Below are 22,373 nucleotides of genomic sequence, written 5' to 3' on the forward strand. Positions count from 1 at the left end.
ATCAGGGCAGTTAGGAATTGAAAAACATCTGGCCCAGAGGGGCAGATGTATTAATCCTTAACAAGAGATAAATGCAAGGGTGATAAAGAGAGATAAATGTCCAGCCAATCACCTCCTAAAGGCCCCCATACACTATGCGATTTGGTCCCGATTTCACCCGATTCAGATGGCAGGGAAATCAGGCCAAATCGCATGTCCAGACACCCGGTCCAACCCGATGCGCATCGGATCGGAGTCGGGAGGTCAGACCGGCTGCACATAAGATTTGCTAAATCTTTTGTGCAGCCGGGCAGGGGACGCCGGAGCTTTGCTCCGGGAAGGTGGAGGGAGCAGGGTGGCTGGGATGCTGCGGGGTGGATGTCGGGGGACGCTGATAGTAGGGCAGAGGCGGGGGACAGTAACGGAGAGCAGGGCAGGGGGAGCAGGAGCTGTCAGTGCTGGGGAAAAAAGCCCATACAATGAATGGGCAGCCTGTGATTGGCTGAGCGCTCTCTTAGTCAGTCAGCAATTGGCTGAGAGAGCGCTCAGCCAATCACAGGCTGCCCATTCATTGTATGGGCATTTTTTTTCTCAGCACTGACAGCTCCCGCCACCCCCTGTCCGGCTCTCCGTCACTGTCACTGTCCCCTGCAGCGTCCCCTGCACGCTGCCTCTGCCTTTCTAGCAGCGCTCCCCACCAGCAGCCCAGCAGTGTCCCGCAGCTCAAAGTTTTAAATAGGATTTTCTCCCGCCGCTCACCGCTACACCGGACCCTGCGACGAGCGGGAAAATAGTAAAAATCCTATTCAAAAGACTGGGCGGCCGCTGATTGGCTGAGAGCTCAGCCAATCAGCGGCCGCCCAGATTTTGAATAGGATTTTTTTTCTATGCTCCCGCCGCTGCTGACTTCTCACGGTGCCCCCTGCCACGGACCCTCTCCTGCAGCCCCCCCCGGGCACTGCTCTCCTGCTGCTCCCAGGGTTTACGGGTTACATGTGATAAATCGAGCCGATATATCACAAAAATGGCACATCGGGTGCCAAATCTTATCAAGCTCCCCCGGGGAGCTGCCGGGGAAGCTCAGGGGAAATCGGGGCTGACTTGCCCTTAGGACAAATCGCCCTAGTGTATGAGGGCCTTAACTATTATGTTACATGCAGCGTTTGAAAAAAGTCAGTAAGGAGCTGATTGGCTGGATGTTTATCTCTCTTTATCACCCTTGTATTAAACTCTTGTTAAGGCTTAATACATCTCTTATGAAACGTGTAGGTTAAACATTTAGGGATATACAGTAGTCCAAGAACCTGTGAATGGAGAAAATGCTTCCCTTGAAAAAAGGGTGAAATCTATGGTCACTTAAGAAATGTATTAAAATGACAAAATATTCTAAATGTATTTTAATTATTTTACACTGTGTAACGTTGCAGTTTTATGAGGGTGTCACACACTATTTCTATTAACAATATATGGACTTTTTATTACAAATAACAGGGGTGATTCTGGTTGGTTTGCCAAATCAAACTCCTTCGTTAATGGACAAAACCATGTGCACTGCAGGTGGGGCAGATGTAACATGTCCAGAGAAAGTTACATTTGGGTGAGTTATTTTGTTTATGTGCAGAGTGAATACTGGCTGCTTTATTCTTACACAGCCATTTAGATTTTAATTTGAACACACCCCACCCAAATGTAACTCTCTCTCTCTGCACATGTTACATCAGCCCCACCTGCAGTGCACATGGTTTTGTCCATTAAAGAAGGAGTTTGATTTGGCAAACCAACCAGAATCACCCCCAACATCTCATAATACTTCTTAAGTAAAATCAGACCTTCAGAACGCGTTTCTCCGCCTGTAATAGTGCTCGGCGGCTTCCTCAGTTTGAGGAAGCCGCTGAGCAGTATTACAGGTGGAGAAACACGTTTTTGAGCTCCAGCACACTGACCCCTGTTGGCGTATTAGCGCTTTTGGTCTTTCATATCGTGGCAGCACCAACTCACAGAATGTGTCCGGAGTACATCTCTGGTAATTGAATGGAAGGACTCCTACCTGCGAATACATTACAAGCTTGAGGAGATTCACTTTATCCATCCATAGCTGCTAACTATACGGATATCATATTGCCTGAATCAAAAGGAACTTATATATTTACATCTATGAATCCTATTTAACCCGAGCCATCACTAAGCCTTATTAACTCAGTATATTGCCAGCAGTTTATGTTATATGTTGTTTGTCTTGTATGTCTTTTTATTGTTATGAAGTGCACTTCTATATTATGTAATTAGTCATTTTAACCCCTTCACGACATTTGACGTATATATACGTCATGGTCGGGAAGTACTTCCCGACCGTTGACGTATATATACGTCATGGCTTAAAACGGTCACTGCGTCTAGAGACGCAGTGACAGAGTGACGATGTCTGCTGTCCCCGACAGCAGACATCCCTCCTCGCCGCCCGGGGGGGGCAGGGATGCCTCCCCCGGTCGGCGATCGCTGTGATTGGCTGTTCAAATCTGAACAGCCATTCACAGCGTTTCCTGTGTTACCGGCGGCTAAGCCGCTCGGTAACACAGGGATCGGTGGTGATCGGTGCTGTCAAGTACAGCACCGATCACCACCGATGTGCAGACCCCCCCTCGAACCCGCCGGGCACTCACCCGGCAGCAGCAGCAGCTCCCCCGAGTCCCCCGGCAGCAGGCAGCTCAGCGCAGCAGCGCTGCCCTCCTCCCCCCTCCCCCCCGCAGCAGCAGCAGCAGCATCAAGCTGCACAAATAATAAAATATAGTTAAATTAAATATAAGTACTGAATATATATATATATATATGTATATATATACACACACACATATATATATATATATATATATATATGTGTGTGTGTATATATATATGTATATATATATATATATATATACACACACACATATATATATATATATATATATATATATGTGTGTGTGTGTATATATGTATATATATATATATATATATACACACACACATACACACACACACACACACACACACACACACACATATATATATATATATATATATATATGAAGATATTCCCGACAAATGACGTATATATACGTCATGGTCGGGAGGTACTTCCCGACCGAAGACGTATATATACGTCATGGTTTTAAACTGTCACCGCGTCTATAGACGCGGTGACAGTTTGGAGATGTCTGCTGTCCCTGACAGCAGACATCCCCCTCACGGCGATCGCTGCGATTGGCTGTTCAAATGTGAACAGCCAATTGCAGCGTTTTCTGTGTTACCGGCGGCTAAGCCGCTCGGTAACACAGTGATCGGTGGTGATCGGTGCTGTTAAGTACAGCACTGATCACCACCGATCGCCAGCCCCCCCCCCTCCCACCCGGCAGCCCCCCTCCCTCCCACCCACCCGGCTGCCGCAGCGCCAGCACCCCTCCCACCCCCTCGCCAGCCCCCCTCCCAAAGCTGGTGACCAAAATGGGGTCACTTGTGGGGGGGTTCCACTGTATTGGTGCTTCGGGGGTCTTGCTAATGCGACATAGCACCCACCATTCATTCCACCACCAAATATCACTCCTTCCCTTCTGAGTCCTGCCATGCACCCAACTGGTATTTTTTGGTCACATGTGAGGCATTGCCGTACTCGGGAGAAATTGTGGCACAGATTTTGGGGTGCTTTGTCTCCTTCATTCCTTGTGAAAATGAAAAATTTTGAGCCAGAACTGCATTTTTCTGTAAAAAATTGAATTTTTTTACAGAAAAATGCAGTTCTGGCTCAAAATTTTTCATTTTCACAAGGAATGAAGGAGACAAAGCACCCCAAAATCTGTGCCCCAATTTCTCCCGAGTACGGCAATGCCTCACATGTGACCAAAAAATACCAGTTGGGTGCATGGCAGGACTCAGAAGGGAAGGAGTGATATTTGGATTTTGCAGCACAGATTCTGGTTGAATGACCCCCGAAGCACCCATACAGTGGAACCCCCCCACAAGTGACCCCATTTTGCAAACTACACCCTTCAGGGAATTCATCAAGGGGTATAGTGTACATTTCAAACCCCCAGGGGTTTCACCAATTTTGATACAACTGAGCTGTGAAAATGAAAAATTAATTTTTTTCATTTTCACTGCCCAGTTGTACCACAATTGGTGAAACCCCTGGGGGTTTGAAATGTACACTATACCCCTAGATGAATTCCCTGAAGGGTGTAGTTTGCAAAATGGGGTGACTTGTGGGGGAGGTTCCTAACTTTTAGCACTTATGGTGCCTAGAAACCTACATGGTGCCTAAAAAATAATCTCATAAAAAGGAGGCTCCAAAATCAAGTAGGTGCTCCTTCTATTATGAAGCCGGTGGTTTGGTCACCGTGCACACTAGGGCCACATATAGGATATTTATGAAAACCAAAGAATTAGGGGAATCAATTTTTAGTCACATTTCTCTAGTAAAATGTACTGTGTTCCTTAGAAAAATGTATTAAAATTGCAAATCTGCAAAAAAAATGAAATTTTGAAATTTCACCTACACTTTGTTTTAATTCCTGTGAAACACCTAAAGGGTTAACAAACTTCCAAAATGCTGTTTTGAATACTGTGAGGGGTGCAGTTTTTGAAATGGCATCATTTATGGGGGTGTCTCACATACAAGTCACTCAAAGTCACATCAGAACTGACCTGGTCCCTAAAAAAATCAGTGTTTGAAATTTTCTTGAAAATTTGAGAATTTGCTATTCATATTTGAAGCCTCCTAGTGTCCAAAAAAATGAAAAGGAGGTTGAAATAATGATTGCAACATAAAGTAGACATATGGTCTTTGTTAGTTATTAACTATTTTGAGTGGTATTTTTATTTGTCTCACAAGCAGAAAATGTGACATTTTGCAAATTGCTAAATTTTCCATTTTTTCACGACATTTTGGTATTTTTCACAAAAAAACACAGACTGTATCGACCAAAATTTACCACTAACTTGAAGTACAATGTGTCACGAGAAAACAATCTCAAAATCACTGGGATAAGTAAAAGCAAAAAAAAGTTATCCCCACTTAAGTGAGACATGTCAGATTTGAAAAAAAGGGCTCTGTCATGAAGGCACAAACTGGCTCTGTCATGAAGGGGTTAATAAATGTACCTTATAAACATTAGCCTTGAATGATTAATTATTTGTCCTGACAAGACTGCGCTTCTTAAGGTGACAGCGACCTGATTTGGCCGAAGTCACTTATCCTTCTTGTTGTACCCTAGAATGGACAAATAATTAAAATATTTTGATAACTCTCTTTACTCTTCCACAAAATCATCCATTAAATGAGTATTAACATTAGGTGAATGCTTAATTTAGATCAGTTCTGGTGTACATAGATTAGGGATGTGCGGGTTCAGATCCTAGAGATCCGAACCCCCACAATGATCCGAGGCTGGCTCTGAGGAGTTCGATGGGTCCATTTTCCGAGTCCAAAACGAGGCCGCATGTGATCTTCCCGCTGTCAGATTCTCGCGAGACTGCGAGATGTACACTTCCCGGCACTCAGCGCCATTTTCAAACATGCTTGTGATTTCAGACAGCACGGATGTGTCCGTGCTGTCTGCTGACGAGGGGAGGGAATCCTGCAGAGGGGGGGGGGGGGGGGCTGCCAAGGGGGGTGATTTATGCATAGAAGGGACTGCTATAGAGGGAGCTGCATTATTTTAATAAAATAAAAAAAATTAGACCAGGGGAGTTGTCCGTTTTTTAATGAAAAGAAAAGAAAGTGTTTCTTTTTTTATTTTTACTGCAAGGGCTGTTAAGTGTGCTGTATCAGTCCAGGGTGAGCCAAGTGTGCTCTATATTTTTTATGGGGTGTTGCTAAGTCTGCCGTATATTATTCCAGGTGTGCTGCTCTTTTTTTTAATTAAAAGAATAAAAGTTTTTCTTTTTCTACTGCAGGAATGTCGCCACGTCTGCCGTATAATTCCATATGTGCTGTGTCAGTCCAGGGGTTCCGCCATCTGTGCCGTATAATTCCATGTGTGCTGTATCAGTCCAGGGGTTCTGCCATCTGTGCCATATAATTCCATGTGTGCTGTGTCAGTCCAGGGGTTCCACCATCTGTGCTGTATAATACATTGTGTGCCATCATGTGTGCTGTATCAGGTCAGGGGCACCACCATCTGCGGTCGTATAATTCCTGGGGTAAGCCAAGTCTGCCGTATAATTCATGGGGTGCTGCCAAGTGTGCTGTATTAGTCCAGAGGTGATGCTAAGTGTGCCATATCAGTCCAGGGGTGATGCTAAGTGTGCCATATCAGTCCAGGGGTGCTACTAAGTGTGCCGCATCAGTCTAGTGTTTTTGCCACCCACTTGTGTCGCTAATCATAGTTATCCAGCAACCTTTTGGCCTAAAAACAATATTGTGAGGTGTGAGATGTTCAGAATAGACTGGAAATGAGTGGAGATGAATGCTATTGAGGTTAGTAATAATAGTTTAGGAGCAAAAAAAAAAAAAACCCGAAAAGTGGCCGGTGCACATCCCTAATATAGATATAGGGACTATTTTTCTTTAATTTTCAAAACATAATATTACACTGAAATTCTTTTTTCTTTTAACTTGTAATAATCTAACTTTTAGTTATGTAATAGTGTGCTCCACTGCTGGGACAGCATCCATGCTCCCAGCACCGGAGCTCCAGCAGCAGGCAGGGGAGATGGAGCTGTGTCCCCAGCGGGACGCAGCTCCAGCTAGTGCTGGGATCAAAGAACTGATCCCGGCGCTGCCAGTCAAGGCGGGGAGAGGTGACTGTTTGTAAGAGAGCCGCCGCCCCCGGCATTTGAACAATGACGCCCTTCTGGAGCCAATCACGGCTCTCAAATTGGCAGCTAATAGAAACCGGCCATGGCAAGCCAATCAGCGCTCACCGCGCCGTACTTGGCCCCGCCCCTGGCATCTGATGTCAGATGCCGCCGGGAGGCGAAGCAGGAGGAGGGACCCACGCCGGCGGAGCGCAGGAGCTCCTCGGCTGAAGAAGAAAGACGCAGCTGGAAGAAGAGGACAGCGGCGGCGAGGAGAAGAGCTCCGGTGGAGGAGGCCAGAAGACGCCGGGATCAACAAAGAAAATTTATGGTGCCTTCTGCAGGAGGAGAAGAAGTGGCGCCGCCGCTGGCCAGGACAGGCCAGCGGCAGAAGAAAGAATATGGCGGCCAGATACAGAGAGGCCAGCGGTCTCTCCCAACACCAGGTAGGCGGCCCTTGGACCACCTACCCCTACCCTAGACCACCAGGTATCGGGCACTAGGCCCGTGGGTACTTTCAGGCCCCTCCAGCCTGTGGGTATTCTAGTCGGGCCCTCTCGGCCCATGGGCAATTAATGGCTGGGCACTAGGCCCGTGGCCCCATCACCGGGCACAAGGCCCGAGGCCCCCCATAGCTCGGGGCTAATTAAATCAGGCCTCTAGGCCTGTGCCTCAATCAGGCATTAGGCCTGTGGCCACAGGAAGGCACTAGGCCTGAGCTGCAGATAGGGTCTGTAGGATCGTAAGTGGCTTTGGCATTAGGCCAAAGTCACTCTAGTGTGGATAGGCAGGTGTTAGGCCTGTGAGTGATATTCAGGGCCCTAGGCCTGCAGGTGAGTAGGGAAGGGCTCTAGGCCCCATATTGTGGTTTCCTGTGGGTAGTTGGGACTAGGAGGTGGTCGTGCTCCGCGGCAGTCCCCTCAGTTCACAAGTAGTTAACGGGAAGCTTTAGAGTGTGCATACGCTGGCCAGCTCTAGGTAGGAAGGGAGAATAACAGCAAAGGTTAGGCAGAGGGTCGAAAGGATTGTTGGCAAATTCTTGTACTGTATTGTATGCTGTTTTCCGTGCAGGGCATTCCTGTGTAGAATTGTTAGTATCGTTAGTTTGTGTTGCACCACACACACGTAGTTAGTTTGAGGGCTATGTGATGTAGTTACCCAGTTACGTGTCACACTAGTAAGCGTTAGGCCCTGCACAGTGTTTTTGTGTTGTCTCCTTAGAGGGACCTGTAAGGGGCGTTTTGGAGAAGGTACAAGACGGTAAGTGTCATCTTGTCTGTCCATCTGTGTGTGTGTGTTCCTGTCTGTTTCCCCTTCCCCTACATACTGGCTTAGGGACTTCACACGGACGTGTGAGTCCCCTATCTAAACACCTGGGTGCGCAAGTGCCTATAGGTGAAACTGGGTGGCTGAGGCTCCGGCCAATGATGACCATTCACCCAGCCGGTGAAGGTCATGGCCACCCATAACCCCCTCCACATTCAACTCCCTGTGAGTTGACGGTGGAAGCTTCTTAACCACCCTTTTGTCCTGACAGTACGGCGATGAATACCGGGAGAGGAATCCATCGAGAAGAAGATTCATCGTCAGGGCAGCCGAGAGGGGGGGGGGGGGGAGTGGGTACTAATTACCCGGGCCCAGGCTTGCTGGAGGGGCCAAGCAGGGGCCCTGGTCCGACCACCTCCCTTCCCCCTCCATCCCTCCCAGGCAGAAGCAGCAGCACACACCTTCAGCATGTGCTGTGCTGATAACAGGCTCAGCATGAGCGTCTCAGTGACAGCATGATAGCTCATGCTGAGCCTGCTGTCAGCACAGCACATGCTGTAGGTGTGTGCTGCTACTGAGTTTAGAGTTTTTAGAGTTTTCTTTCACCCCTGTAAACATTTTGGGGGCGTAGCCTAAATAAGGGAGGTGGTCACACCTCCCACACTTAGACCACACCCCCAACATTTTACCGGGGCCCGGCATTCCTCTCGGCTGCCCTGTCCATCGTGTCCGGGTGCCGGAGAATTCCAGGACCGTGATTTGGCACGGCCTGAAGGTGAGAGGGTGCGGCGCCAGGTAAGTGGTCCGACGACACCTGCACGGCAGCAGGCACCACACCGCACCGCCACAACACCCATCTCACAGTTATGCACCTAAAATAATATACCAATAAACAACATCTTCTTTGGCATTCAGAGTATGGCATTTCCCACAAATAATATTACAATTACAATCCAAGAGAACATGAAATGGATTTTTTTTTCCCAGCTGTGTTTATTTTACATGCAAAGCAAGGTAAAGTACACTTCTACAAAGCAGTGATAGCCAGGCTGTAGTCTGACATTTACATGTTACTGTGACACAAGTAAATGATTTGCAAATAGTAGAGTCATTTAAGGACATCCTTTACTATCTGCAAATAGTATTCAGCATGTCTTCCATGCTAGTGGAGATGACAGCCGATAAAAGATTTTTATATTAATGTGGATTGTGTAGTAAAGTCTTTCAGCAATAGTTCACACTTGTCTTTTTTGCTTGCTATGACTTCTTACTGACACCTATGTTATAGTCAAGGTACTGTAGGAGGTGGCAGTAATAAATAATAACAAACTCTACAGAATGTAGTTCATCTAACAAATGTTTACATTAATAAGCATTATTCTTATTTTATAGATAATATCTGTCACTCTGGAGTTGCATTGTGTGAGTTAAGGTGCCCATACACTATGCGATTTTGGGCCGATTTCAGCACTGGAGGCCGGCCAGTCATTTGACAGGTTATTAAAATTCTAATACTCGCCGCTGCCCATCCTGCTGAACACCCACTAGCGCTCAGCACCCATCCGCCTTCCTGCTTCTCTTCACCGCCCGCTGCAGCACTCGCACCCCGCCCTCCACCCCGCTTCTCCTCATCGCCCGGCGCAGCTCCCCAGTTTTACATGTGATAAGTCACATGTGATTTATTACATGTAAAAAATGGCACATCGAGTGCCAAATCACATCCTCCTGGGGAGCTGACGGCGGCTCACTGGAGAATTGGGACCAACTTGTCCTTAGGACAAGTCAGCCTAATGTATGGGGGTTATTAGACATGCATATCTCCCAACATAACCCATTCCGGGAGGGACACAATGCTCTGTTTCTGGACTTCCCTCTTAATACAGGTTGAGTATCCCTTATACAAAATGCTCGGGACCAGCAGAATTTTGGATAACGGATTATTCCGTATTTCGGAATATTTTAATATTTCAATGATGTTTTTTTAAGTATCTTGCATTTATGCTGTATAAACACATAAAATACACACATATATATTTTATTACCACATAAAATACACACAAATATATTTTATTTGTTCAAAAAACAAGGTTTCAAAACATGAAACAAAATTTGTGTACTATCTCAGATACTGAATTTGAATGGCAAGCAATCATTTTCTTGCACATATATAGTGCCAGTTACATGTCATGTCCTCAGTAGTGCTGTTACATATGTCCCCAGTGAGTTTTTATCTTCACTTTCTGGAATGTATGGTTTTCGGAATAATTCGGATAACGGATATTCGGATACGGGATACTCGACCTGTACTTGATTGCCATCACCTGTTTAAAAACAGGTTGATTGATAAGAAAGGTGGCCCTTATTCAGTTCTGATCACAGTAAAAATGTGTTCTCAAAATTAGCAAAACCATGTGCACTGCAGGTGGGGCAGATGTAACAGGTGAATAGAGAGTTACATTTGGGTGGGGTGTGTTGAAACTGAAATCTAAATTGCAGTGTAAAAATAATGCAGCCAGTTTTTACCCTGCACAGAAACAAAATAAGTCACACAAATCTAAAGGCCCCCATACATTAGTCCGACTTGTCCTAAGGACAAGTCGGACCTGATTTCCCCCTGCAGCTCCCCGGGAGGGGGACACACGATTTGGCACTTGATGTGCCAAGTTTTGCAAATGATACATCGCATGCGATGTATCATTTGCAACTCCCGGGGAGCTGCAATGTGGAGCGAGCAGGGGGGCCGGGGACATCGAGGTGGCGGGCGGGGGATGCTGCAAGGCGGCTGGGGGGACGGACACATGCTGCTAGTAGTGCGGACGCTACGGGGGACACAGGCGGCAGTAACATAGAGCCGGGCGGGGGGAGCCGGGAGCTGTCAGTACTGAAAAAAAACATACAATGAAAACAAACCATACAATGAATCGGCAGCCTGTGATTGGCTGAGCGCTCTCTCAGCCAATTGCTGACAGGCTGAGAGAGCGCTCAGCCAATCACAGGCTGCCCATTCATTGTATGGGCTTTTTTTTTTTCAGTGCTGACAGCTCCCGGCTCCCCCCGCCCGGCTCTATGTCACTGCCGCCTGTGTCCCCCGCAGCGTCCGCACTACTAGCGGCATGTCCCCCCCCCCTACCCGGACGGAAAATGACAGCTACCTGCTCCCCCTGCCGCCCCCCCTCCCTCGCCGGCGTCTCCCGCCCCCCTCCCTCGCCGGCGTCCTCAGAGTCCCCACGGCTGCACATAAGATTTATCTTATGTGCAGCCGGTCCGACTCTGACCCGATGCGCACGGGACCGCGCATCGGGTCGGACCGGGTGTCAAAACCTGCGATTTGGTCCGATTTCACTGCCCGATCCATCTGGATCGGGTGAAATCGGGGCCAAATCGCATAGTGTATGGCGGCCTTAACTCTCTCTGCATATGTTACATCTGCCCCACCTGCAGTGCACACGGTTTTGCCCATTTTGATAACAAATTTGTACTGCGATCAGATCTGAATAAGGGCTGGTGTTTCATCACAGGTGATGGTAATCCTACTGTACATTACACAGGAAGTTCAGGAACATAGCATTGTGTCCCTCCTGGAGATGGTCATGTTGGGAGGTATGCACATACTGCCTGTCCTGCAGGCCAGTTTTTCTTGTTGTACTTGTGTTGTGGAGCTGATGCATGGATTTCCCCAAGATGGATCTTGTCAGACTACTACAACTCATCCAGTCAGAGTGCTGCTTGCCCAGTTGACCCTGCGTAATCTGTGACCTGTCACTCCTATGTAAACCTTCCCTGTTTATTGACTGACTGACAGAGCAATCAATTACATTGCTAAACTGTAGTTTATTTTTGTAACATCACTATTCCTGACTCCATTTAGTAGGCAGACTACAGTTCTTAGTTAATTCAGTACCTTTCATTGCTGGTTCTCATGCCTGCAAAACCTTCCAAATCACGACCAGTTCATTATCCACAATATCAGCTAAATTTCTATTCTTCAACCTACAGATTATCTGTTTTTAATGTAAAGGGCCCCATACATCAGCAATTAATTGTGACAATTTTCAGATATGGAGATGATTGCCACAATAAATTTTAGATGTTTGGGCTCCCCTTTTGGCAATCCCAATCAAAATCGCCAATCGATTGCTTAATCAGGTTTTTAAACATGTTTAATAATCTGGTATTATCTGCAGATCTTTTTTTAGATGTGTGGGCATTCCCAATTCGTCTTCTTCATCTATTTACATTATGAACAGCTGAAATGACAATCGATTGGGGCAATTTCCAGATATGAAGATGCAATCTTTAGATGGAAAAATCTGCCGATCACTGAAATAAATCTGTAATGTGTGGGCAAATTCAGATAGATTGTAAAATCCATTTATCTGGCCCAAAAATCTCAATATCTGGAAATCCATAAATTGTGATTGCTGATGTATGGGGCCCATTAGTCAATAGAACAGATAATCTGCCCTGCAGGAGCAGGGCTGCAGCTGGCCAGGATGCAGACCCCCCTGAGCTGCCACCAATGCTGGTCCCTACTGCTCCAGATACCCGCTGCTGTCCCCACATGTGCAGTAGTGTCCTCAGTACTGTGCATGCACTAGCCCCCAGCTTCTATGGGATGTCTCACCAGTAGCCCATAGACGCTAAATCACAACCTTGGCACCTGTACACTGCAGATGACAGACATCGGAACCAGAGCTAATGCAGCATCAGCCTCGGTACTGGGCATGTGCTGAGCACAGATTCTATGGACTACAGCTGTTATAACCCATAGATGCTTCCCGGAGGGAGAAAACACATCCCAATGGGACTGCCTTGGGTGACTGGCAGGTTGGACTTCCAATAGGTAGTCACTGAAAGTCACAGTAAAGCCAGTGCAGTTTCACAGACTACATTGGGCTCCACTTATTCAGAGCACAGTGGTGGATTTTATCTGGGGGGGCTGCAGTCCTGCAGCCCATAGACAAATACCGCCACTGATGAGGACTGTGTAACTTACCAAAAGAGAATTGTAAGTTGCATGTACAGGAAAGGATGCAAATGCAGAAAAACAGATAAGGTCATTTTAATTGTATTTGAAAACTTTTAAAATTTGACCAGACAATTGGTACAAATAATGTATGTCCTTGTACATTCTTGGGTGCACCAAACGGGTATTGAAGTTGTGGCATGTTAATATCACATGTTGTGCGCTAAGACGCAAAAAGCTCCAGAAGGGGTCTGCAACACAATTCAAATATGGGAGCCACACCCACTGCCACCAACTACCATTCCAAACTGACTCACTGGCAGTTGGTGTGTCTCCCCTATTTGAATTTTGGATTGTGCTGCAGCCCCTCCTCAGCAGCCACTGATTGTAACCATGAGATACTGTATAAGTGATTTCTCCTGCATTGCAAGGATGATGAATGGGTGTATTATCTGTTTGAAAATGTTATATGATGTTAAAAAGGTCATTAAGTTACTTAACAGGTCTTATAAATCACCCACTGAGTGGAAACTTTGTACCAGGTAAGTCAGGCTCCTGAAAAGTAAACAGGCTAATGCTACTTTTCAACAGTGCTTTCGAGAATGCAGAAACACCTCCCATTTTTGGAATACGATACTTTCCAACTGGCCCTACTACAGTGGGACAGTCCTGCAAGTTGCACCGTGCGTCACAGTGTCCCACCGGCAAGGGGGTAGTTGGGGGGAACCAGCCATCACTACTGCTCTGCTTCTGCAGGATAGCAAAGAATGTTAAATAGATGCCGTGCACACTCTCATCTGTACAGTGCACTTCGGGCAGTGCTTTGTATGCTCCCAATTTGCCAAAAATGGGGCTCGCAGCACTAAGTCACGCTACTGGAAGCTGTGCCCCCTTTTCAGAAAGGCCCGGCAAGTCCCGGTTTGCTAACTAGTATGGAAGGGAGGTATGGAATGTATGGAGTTGGGAGGTATGGAATAAGGATTACTAGGCAGAGTTTTCCTAAATACCGAATACCCATGTTGTACCCTTTTCAGAGGTTACATTTTTTTCCCTTTTGACTTTAATGCTTAGTGGGTTCTACAGTTACTGTGGCAGCATGTTACCCTCTGCGGTTTATGTACAAACCACGATTCATGACATTGTCATTTGCTACTATTATTTCTGTTTGTTGCAAAAAGAATAAATATAGTGAGTATATAATAAATACATATGAGCATCATGATGTATGGCGATCTTAAAGACAGGCACCCTTGTTAATTTACTTATACATTTTTGTGTGTCATTTTGTTAGTTTAGTAACTGCTTTCTGTCAAGAAGTCATTGTCAGGATTCTAACTGCCAGTTTCCCAACTGCCGGTTGAAGGTTCACACGTATTGAACTCCCTGTGCAATGGGCATTTTTTGTGTTTTGGTTTTGGATCTGGATCTCCAGTCATGTTTTGGATCTGGATTGGCTTTGGAAAACCACCCTCATAATATTGTTTAGGCCAATAGGTTGCACCGAGGTAGCTGGATTACTATGCTAAGCTACAAAAGTGGGCGGCACAGACACTGGACTGATACGGCACACTTAGCATCACCCCTGGACTGACACGGCACACTTAGCAGCACCCATGGACTGATACGGCACACTTAGCATCACCCCTGGACTGATACGGCACACTTAGCATCACCCCTGAAATGGCACACTTGGCAGCATCCCATGAATTATATGGCAGACTTAGCTCACCCCAAGAATTATACGCCACAGATAGTGCCACCCCTGACCTGATACAGCACACATGGCGACACCCATGGAATTATATGGCACAGATAACAGGACCCCTGGACTCATACTGCATACGTGGAATTTATACAACACACACGGCGGCACTCCTGCAGCACTCCTTTAATATAAAAAAAAGGTCCACAGGAACTATCCGGCTGATCTAGCAGCACCCCAGAATCTACATGACACACTTGGCTCACCACAGAAATTATATGACACACTTGCTCACCCCAGAATTTATATGACACACTTGGATCACCCAAGAAAATATATGACACACTTGCTCACCCCATGAATTATACAGCACACATGCAGCTCTCCTGAAATTATATGGGACAGGTGCAGTTAAAAAAAGCCCTTCTTTTTATTCTTTTAATTAAAAAGGGCAACACCCCTGTAATTATACATGACACATGGCGGCACCTCACAGTGGCAAATGCAGGATTTTCAGAAGGGGGTTTCCAGAGGGGCAGAGCAAAGCACGGAGATGGACACTTAGGTGACCCAGTATATGCCGGGTCAGTTAAAGTATTATAGATAGACCAAATGTATATAAATAATAATAATTAAAAAAAATTGGTACTTGTTTCCTAGCACGGCCACAATCGCGGGCATCGTGTGCCTTAACTTTAAGGCACACGATGCCCGCGATGCCCGCGATTTCCTCATAGGCTTCAATGTTAAAATATTTTAACATTGAAGCCTATGCGCGTCCGACGCGATGCCCCCGATTTCTCCATAGGCTTCAATGTTAAAATATTTTAACATTAAAGCCTATGCGATGGACCCGATTTGTCCATAGGCTTCAATGTTAAAATATTTTAACATTGAAAATGAGTGCATTTAACATAGGTAAAAATGGGAAATGGCCCAATATGGGCCATTTCTCATTGGGTATGGCCCCGGCATATGTGTGTAAAAAATAATGGCCCCCCATTGTGACCGCCACCCCCACGATTGACGCGAACCCGAAGCGTGGCGAGCGCAGCGAGCCCGCGAGGGGCAGCGGTGCGCGTCCTCCGACCTTTTCATTCCCCTACCATCCACGTCGGCGTGGAGTTGAGAATATAAAGTGTGGTGAGCGTAGCGAGCCACCAAGCCCGAAGCGTGGCGAGCGCAGCGAGCCCCGCGAGGGGCCGCGGATACCTGTCAAGGCCACGAGGGGCGTCCCTCGCGGGCTTGACAGGTATCCGCGTCCCCTCGCGGGGCTCACTGCGCTCACCACGCTTCGGGCTCGGTGGCTCGCTACGCTCGCCACACTATATATTCTCAACTCCACGCCGACGTGGATAGTAGGGGAATGAAAAGGTCGGAGGACGCGCACCGCCGCCCCTCGCGGGCTCGCTGCGCTCGCCACGCTTCGGGTTCGCGTCAATCGTGGGGTTGGCGGCCACAATGGGGGGCCATTATTTTTTACACACATGCCGGGGCCATAGCCAATGAGAAATGGCCCATATTGGGCCATTTACCTTTTTTTTCTATGTGAAATGTACTCAGTTTCAATGTTAAAATAATTTAACATTGAAGCCTATGGAGACGCGATGGACCCGATTTCTCCATAGGCTTCAATGTTAAATTATTTTAACATTGAAGCCTATGGAGAAATCGGGTACATCGCGTCGGTCGCCTCGTGTGCGTTTTGGTATGCACCCGACGCGACCGACGTGATTTTTTCCGACACGACCACCACGATAGAAATCGTGGTGGCCGTGCTAGGAAACAAGTACCAAAAAATTATTATATATATATATATATATATATACATACACACACACACACATACATACATACACATATACACACACACACACACACACACACATATATATATATACACATATACACACACACACACACATATATATGTATGTATGTATATATATATATATATATATATATATATATACATCAACAGCAGGGTAGACCCCTGGGCATAGCAATGTATTGGGGCACCTACCGATCCTCCAGCGGTAGGGGTGGGGGAAGCTTTGATGTCCCCCGGGCGGTAGGGGGTATTATATCAACCGCTCAGCATGTAGGGCCTGGATCAGTAATTTCAACTAATTACCCCTTTACTGCACAGATGGTGGGAGATGGTATGGGAGAAGGGGGCATTGGGTTGAATGAAGGGGCCCTAATACATAACTTCCAGGGTGGTAGAGGATGTTTAATAGTGGTAATTTTCTGGTGGGAGGACAGCTTGCTTGACTGCAGATATCTCCAGTTCCCAGAAATAGATTTCGGTACTCTTTACTTAGAAGGGCGCCCATCTCGGCCATCTCGGGCATTGAATGCACTAAAAAATCAGGTGCGATGCGACAGACGAGATGCCCGAGATTTCCCATAGGGAACAATGTTAAATGTCTCAATTGACCCGATTTTCCTGTTCAATGCCTCAATTGACCCAATTTTTCCATAGGAAACAATGTTAAATGGGCCACAGAGGCCAAATAGGCACCCTGAAGTGAATAATGGCCACCCGAATTGTTAACGCCACCCCACGATCAACGTCAACCCGAAGCGCGGCGAGCGTAGCGAGCCCGCGAGGGGCGGCGGTACGCGTCCTACTACCTTTTCATACCCCCACTATCCACGTCGGCGTGGAGTTGAGAATAGAAAGTGTGGCGAGCGCAGCGAGCCACCGAGCCCGAAGCGTGGCTAGCGCAGCGAGCCCCGCGAGGGGACGCGGATACCTTCACAGGTATCCGCGTCCCCTCGCGGGCTTCACAGCTGTCCGCGTACCCTCGCGGGGCTCGCTGCGCTCGCCACGCTTCGGGCTCGGTGGCTCGCTGCGCTCGCCACACTTTCTATTCTCAACTCCACGCCGACGTGGATAGTGGGGGTATGAAAAGGTCGTAGGACGCGTACCGCCGCCGCTCGCCACGCATCGGGTTGACGTTGATCGTGGGGTGGCGTTAACAATTCGGGTGGCCATTATACACTTCAGGGTGCCTATTTGGCCTCTGTGGCCCATTTAACATTGTTTCCTATGGAAAAATCGGGTCAATTGAGGCATTGAACAGGAAAATTGGGTCAATTGAGACATTTAACATTGTTCCCTATGGGAAATCTCGGGCATCTCGTCGGTTGATCGCACCCGATTTTTTAGTGCATTCAATGCCCGAGATGCCCGAGATTTTTTACTAACGATGCCCAAGATCAAAATCGTGGGCGCCCTTCTAAGTAAAGAGTACCTAGATTTCTTAGATTTTAATGGAATTAAAAACTAGAGGATCCCACCTGCCAAATGGTATTGGGGACTAGGGGATCAGAGTTCAGGAGGCAGAGCAATCTGTCAATGAGGATATAAAACTACATACCAGGTGTGTGGAGCTGGAGCAGTAACCAGCTGCTCGAAGGCTGATATCTCTGGTTCTGGGAAGAGTAGAGAAAAGCTTCTAGTGTTCCTCAAAGGGGGAGAGTCCCAGCTTTTGGAATATACCCTCAGAAAAACTCTAGGTCAGACAGAACCTGAAATATCTGACTCAGGGCGGGATGTATCAATACTCGCATTTCTGTAGTGAAGTGGAGTCCTTTTTTTCGTGGTGTTTTCGCTGGCTTTTTGCGGAGTTTTCCGCGTTATGTATGATTTTTTCCATCTCTTCTTAGGTCTGCGGTAATGCAGACCTCTGTCGGAATCTTTTCAGGTTTTTTTTTTTTTTTTTTTGCGCATGCGCAGATGCGTCCTGCTGCTGGCTGGGTTTCCCCGGCTCGCAGCGCTCAGCTTTTTTTGACTTATCCCTTGTATTGCTGGCGAACTGCAGTTGTGACAGTTCAATTATTAAAGTATAATGTATTTCCAGTGTTGTATTTACCTTATTGGGTTGTGCTGTGGGATGTATTTTACTTGTTGTATGGGAGGCAAGATTGGTTCTGTTTGGAAGGTGTGAGGCACAGATCATCAGGGCTAGGCAAGAGGCAGTGTGCCTCACACCTCACTGCCTCTTGCCTAGCCCTGATGATCTGTGCCTCACACCTTCCAAAAAAGAACCAATCTTGCCTCCCATACAACAAGTAAAATACATCCCACAGCACAACCTGTTTTAATAAGGTAAATACAACACTGGAAATACATTATACTTTAATAATTGAACTGTCACAACTGCACTTCGCCAGCAATACAAGGCGAATTATATGTAAGAGAAGCTGAGCGCTGCGAGTGCTAATACATCACACAGCGCTTTAGCTACAATACTCTGCAATGGGAGGATCTTTCACGCCGGAAACTCCGCGATACTTCAACCCGGCTGAGTTTTTTCAACAACAGGAAACGAAAAATGTAATCATACATCACGCGAACAAGTGGCGAAAGCGAAAACGGGATGTCAACGCCACGGTAAGCGTTGATACATCCCGCCCTGGAAGAGCAATTAACAGGCTTGGATGGGGACCACTGTTTGAAGTCAGATATCTCCGGTTCCCCAGGGCCGATTTTTAAAATTCTTGTACCCATGGAAAGAGGAGACCCTCAGCTTTCAGCCTAGGCCCCGTAGACTCCTGGGGGGGTTTCTGGGTACTCAGAAACCCCCCCTGCGTGCGCTACTGCCCCTGGACTGATAATGTACACATGGGGCACCCCTGGAATTATATAGCACACATGGCAGCACCCCTGGAATTATTCTGCACACATGCAGCACCCCTGGACTGATAACAGCCCTTGGAGTAAAAAAGGTAAATTTTTTCTTTTAAATAAAAAAAGGGCAGCTCCCCTGGACTAGTACTGGACACTTAGCACCACCCCATAAATTATATGGCAGACTTGGCAGGCAGCTCCCCTGAAATTATATGGGACACTTGTAGTTAAAAAAAAAACCTCCGTGTGCTTTTAATTAAAAAAAGGTCAGCACCTCTGGAATAAAATATGACACATGGCGGCTCCCCTGAAATTATACAGCACACATGGCAGAACCTCTGGAATTATATATGAAACATAGCAGCACCCATGAAATTATAAGGTACGCATGGGGCACCCCTAGAATTATACATGATACATTGCAACACCCCGGGAATTATATCCTACACATGGCAACACCATGGAATTATACGGTACACACGGGGCACCCTTAGAATTATACATGATTAATGGAAGCACCCCTGGAATTATATACAACACATGGCAGCACCCCTGAAATTATACACAACATATGACAGCACCCCTGCAATGATATACAACACATGGCAGCACCCCTATAGTTATACACCACACATGGGCCCCCCCTGGAATGATATACGAGACATGGGGCACCCCTCGAATTATACAAGACACATGTCAGTACCCCTAAAATTATACACAACATATGGCAGCACCCCTGCAATTATGTAGGACACATGGCAGCACCCCTAGAGTTATATGGCACACAAGGAGCACCCCTGGAATGAAATATAATACATGGGACACCCCTGGGATTATACACGGCACACTGGGCAGCACAGGAGTACAAAAAAATATATATATTTATTTATTTTTTAAATACACAGCAATCCCCATATAGTAGCTCCCAGCCCCCTTAGTAGTGCCCCCATAATAGTACCATTTTAGTAATGCCCCTCTAACAGTTTCCTCCTTAGTAGTTGTCCCCATAGTAGTTTTACCCTTATAGTGTGTACACACGGTTCGATATGGCTTCCGATGTTGACGATATCGTCAACATCGGAAGCCATATCGCATACATATCGCATACTGATTGTATGCATTGTAAGGGCTTCCTAGCCCGATGCGCGCTCCCGTTTAAGGAGAAATCGGAGGGGAGATAGAGTGGGCAGCACACTCTATCTAGCACAAATCGCAAGCATATCGCATGCATCGTATGTGCCTTGCGATATGCTTAAGATGCGATGTGCTATACGATTTCCAGGGCCCTGTCAGTCATCCTGTTGTTAAGTCAAAATCGCTTAGTCAAAATCTTAAGCAAATCTTAAGGCACATAGGAAATCGCATAGTAAATCAAATAGGAAATCGCATAGCAAATTGTATGGTAAAAAGTCAAAATCTTAAGCATATCTTAAGGCATATCTTAAGGAGTAGAGAAAAAAAGGGAAAAGTAAAAATCGGACAAAACATCGAACCGTACATCGGATCGCACAGAACATCGAACCGTGTGTACACACTCTTAGTAGCTGTCCCCCATAGTAGATTCCCCCTCAGTAGTTGCTCCCTTAGTAGTTGTCCCCCATAGTAGTTATTCCCCTTAGGTGTCCCCTGTTGTAGCAGCCCCTCTTAGCCCCTCTCAGCCTCCATTACAACCAACATGTAGCAATCAAGTGTGGGAATGAAGATGGAGCCGATGTCCAAGACTTACAGTATATGTAGTGCGGGTTTCGTGAAAATCCGACAGCGGGAAAATTAAGTTTGGGTGAGACCCAAACGTACTTGCATCTGTGCTCGGATTGCAGAGTCCAGTAGCGTTTGGATTTGAAAAATCCGACCGTGCTCATCCCTATTTCATCTCATGCCCTTGATCATGTCTAGCATGTTTCTGATGGTGTATTTTTTACTACTCAATAAAAAAAAAAATAGACGTAAACCTAAATTGCAGTTTAAAAAATAAAGCTGTCCAGAAATGTGGGCTGCCTGAAAAAAAAAAAAACAGCCAGTTTTTACCATGAATGCATTACAATAATAAAAGAAAAAAAAAAACATTCTCCTAATCTCTTCATGTGTCTTTATCCAGGTTTCTGCACTTCTATCTAGTCACTTCAGCGCTGGTACTGCAGTGATCATTGGATTGGCTCATGCAGATGCAAAGCTCACTTTTGATCCAATGCTGCTTCTCACAGGACGTACTATAAAAGGTGCTCTACTTGGAGGTATGTAAAGGTGTCTATTGCAACGGACAAAATGTTTTTGTTTTTGTTTTTTTGAAGTTAACAAGTGACTGTACTGACCTTTTCACAGCAAATATGATAGAGATCTAACACAAGATAGCACATACTGTCCATTTTGCTATTTTGCATCACATACACAAAGTGGGCCGACACGGGGTGGAACTGCGTTCCATCAGTTTAAATTTGAGGTGGAATGGTTCCTCCTCCGTCCCCCCACTGACATCCCACCAACCAACAGCAGCTGAGCTCCTCACTTAAAATGTAATGTTTGGAGGCATGGCCACGTCCCTGTAAAAGAATTGAAGAGGGAGAGAGATTACAAGCTGCTGCAGTTGTCTCTCCCCAGCTCAGCACATGGCACTGAGCAGCATGTGCTGAGCTGGGGTGAGAGTCTGTGCTGCAGCTGCAGCCCATCATCTCTCTCCCCACTGTCTGGCTCCCAGCAAAGGGGTTTGGGGAGCAGGGGTTGATTGTTCCCTCCAGCAGGGGTTGATTGTTAAATATATTAAGGTTAAATAATCAAGGCCTATCAATTGTGGTAAAGCCAAATTTTGGCTGTGGCTCCTCTATTTGCAATAATATCGTAATAACAAATAGCATCTTTACCAAAAATGACCACACATACACTTGTGTTTGGCATAAAATAATTGGTACGTTTCTCGGCGGCAGTTACGTAGTCAGCGTAGCGTCCCTGTCAGTATCAGCGTCGTGTTCCCGCAGCCAACGTAGTCAGTATGTTCGCGGCTAGTTGGAGCTTACGTAGTTAGCATAGTCAGTCAGTGTTACACAGTTAGCGTA

The 22,373-nt window shown here is 46.5% G+C and overlaps 1 protein-coding gene across 1 annotated transcript in view; it reads left to right on the forward strand.

Annotated features, from left to right (window-relative positions):
- The window catches only part of LOC146065551 (alcohol dehydrogenase 1-like), an 82,861-nt gene that overhangs the window by 36,816 nt on the left and 23,672 nt on the right, over positions 1-22,373 (forward strand). Inside the window, exon 7 of the mRNA XM_083179052.1 lies at positions 21,422-21,557. Coding sequence (XP_083035178.1) covers positions 21,422-21,557 — 136 coding nt within the window. The remainder of the gene's footprint in view (positions 1-21,421; positions 21,558-22,373) is intronic.

Source organism: Crinia signifera, chromosome 1 (genome assembly GCF_055691185.1).
Source record: "Crinia signifera chromosome 1, ASM5569118v1, whole genome shotgun sequence".
In the NCBI taxonomy this organism is placed as follows: Eukaryota; Metazoa; Chordata; class Amphibia; order Anura; family Myobatrachidae; genus Crinia; species Crinia signifera.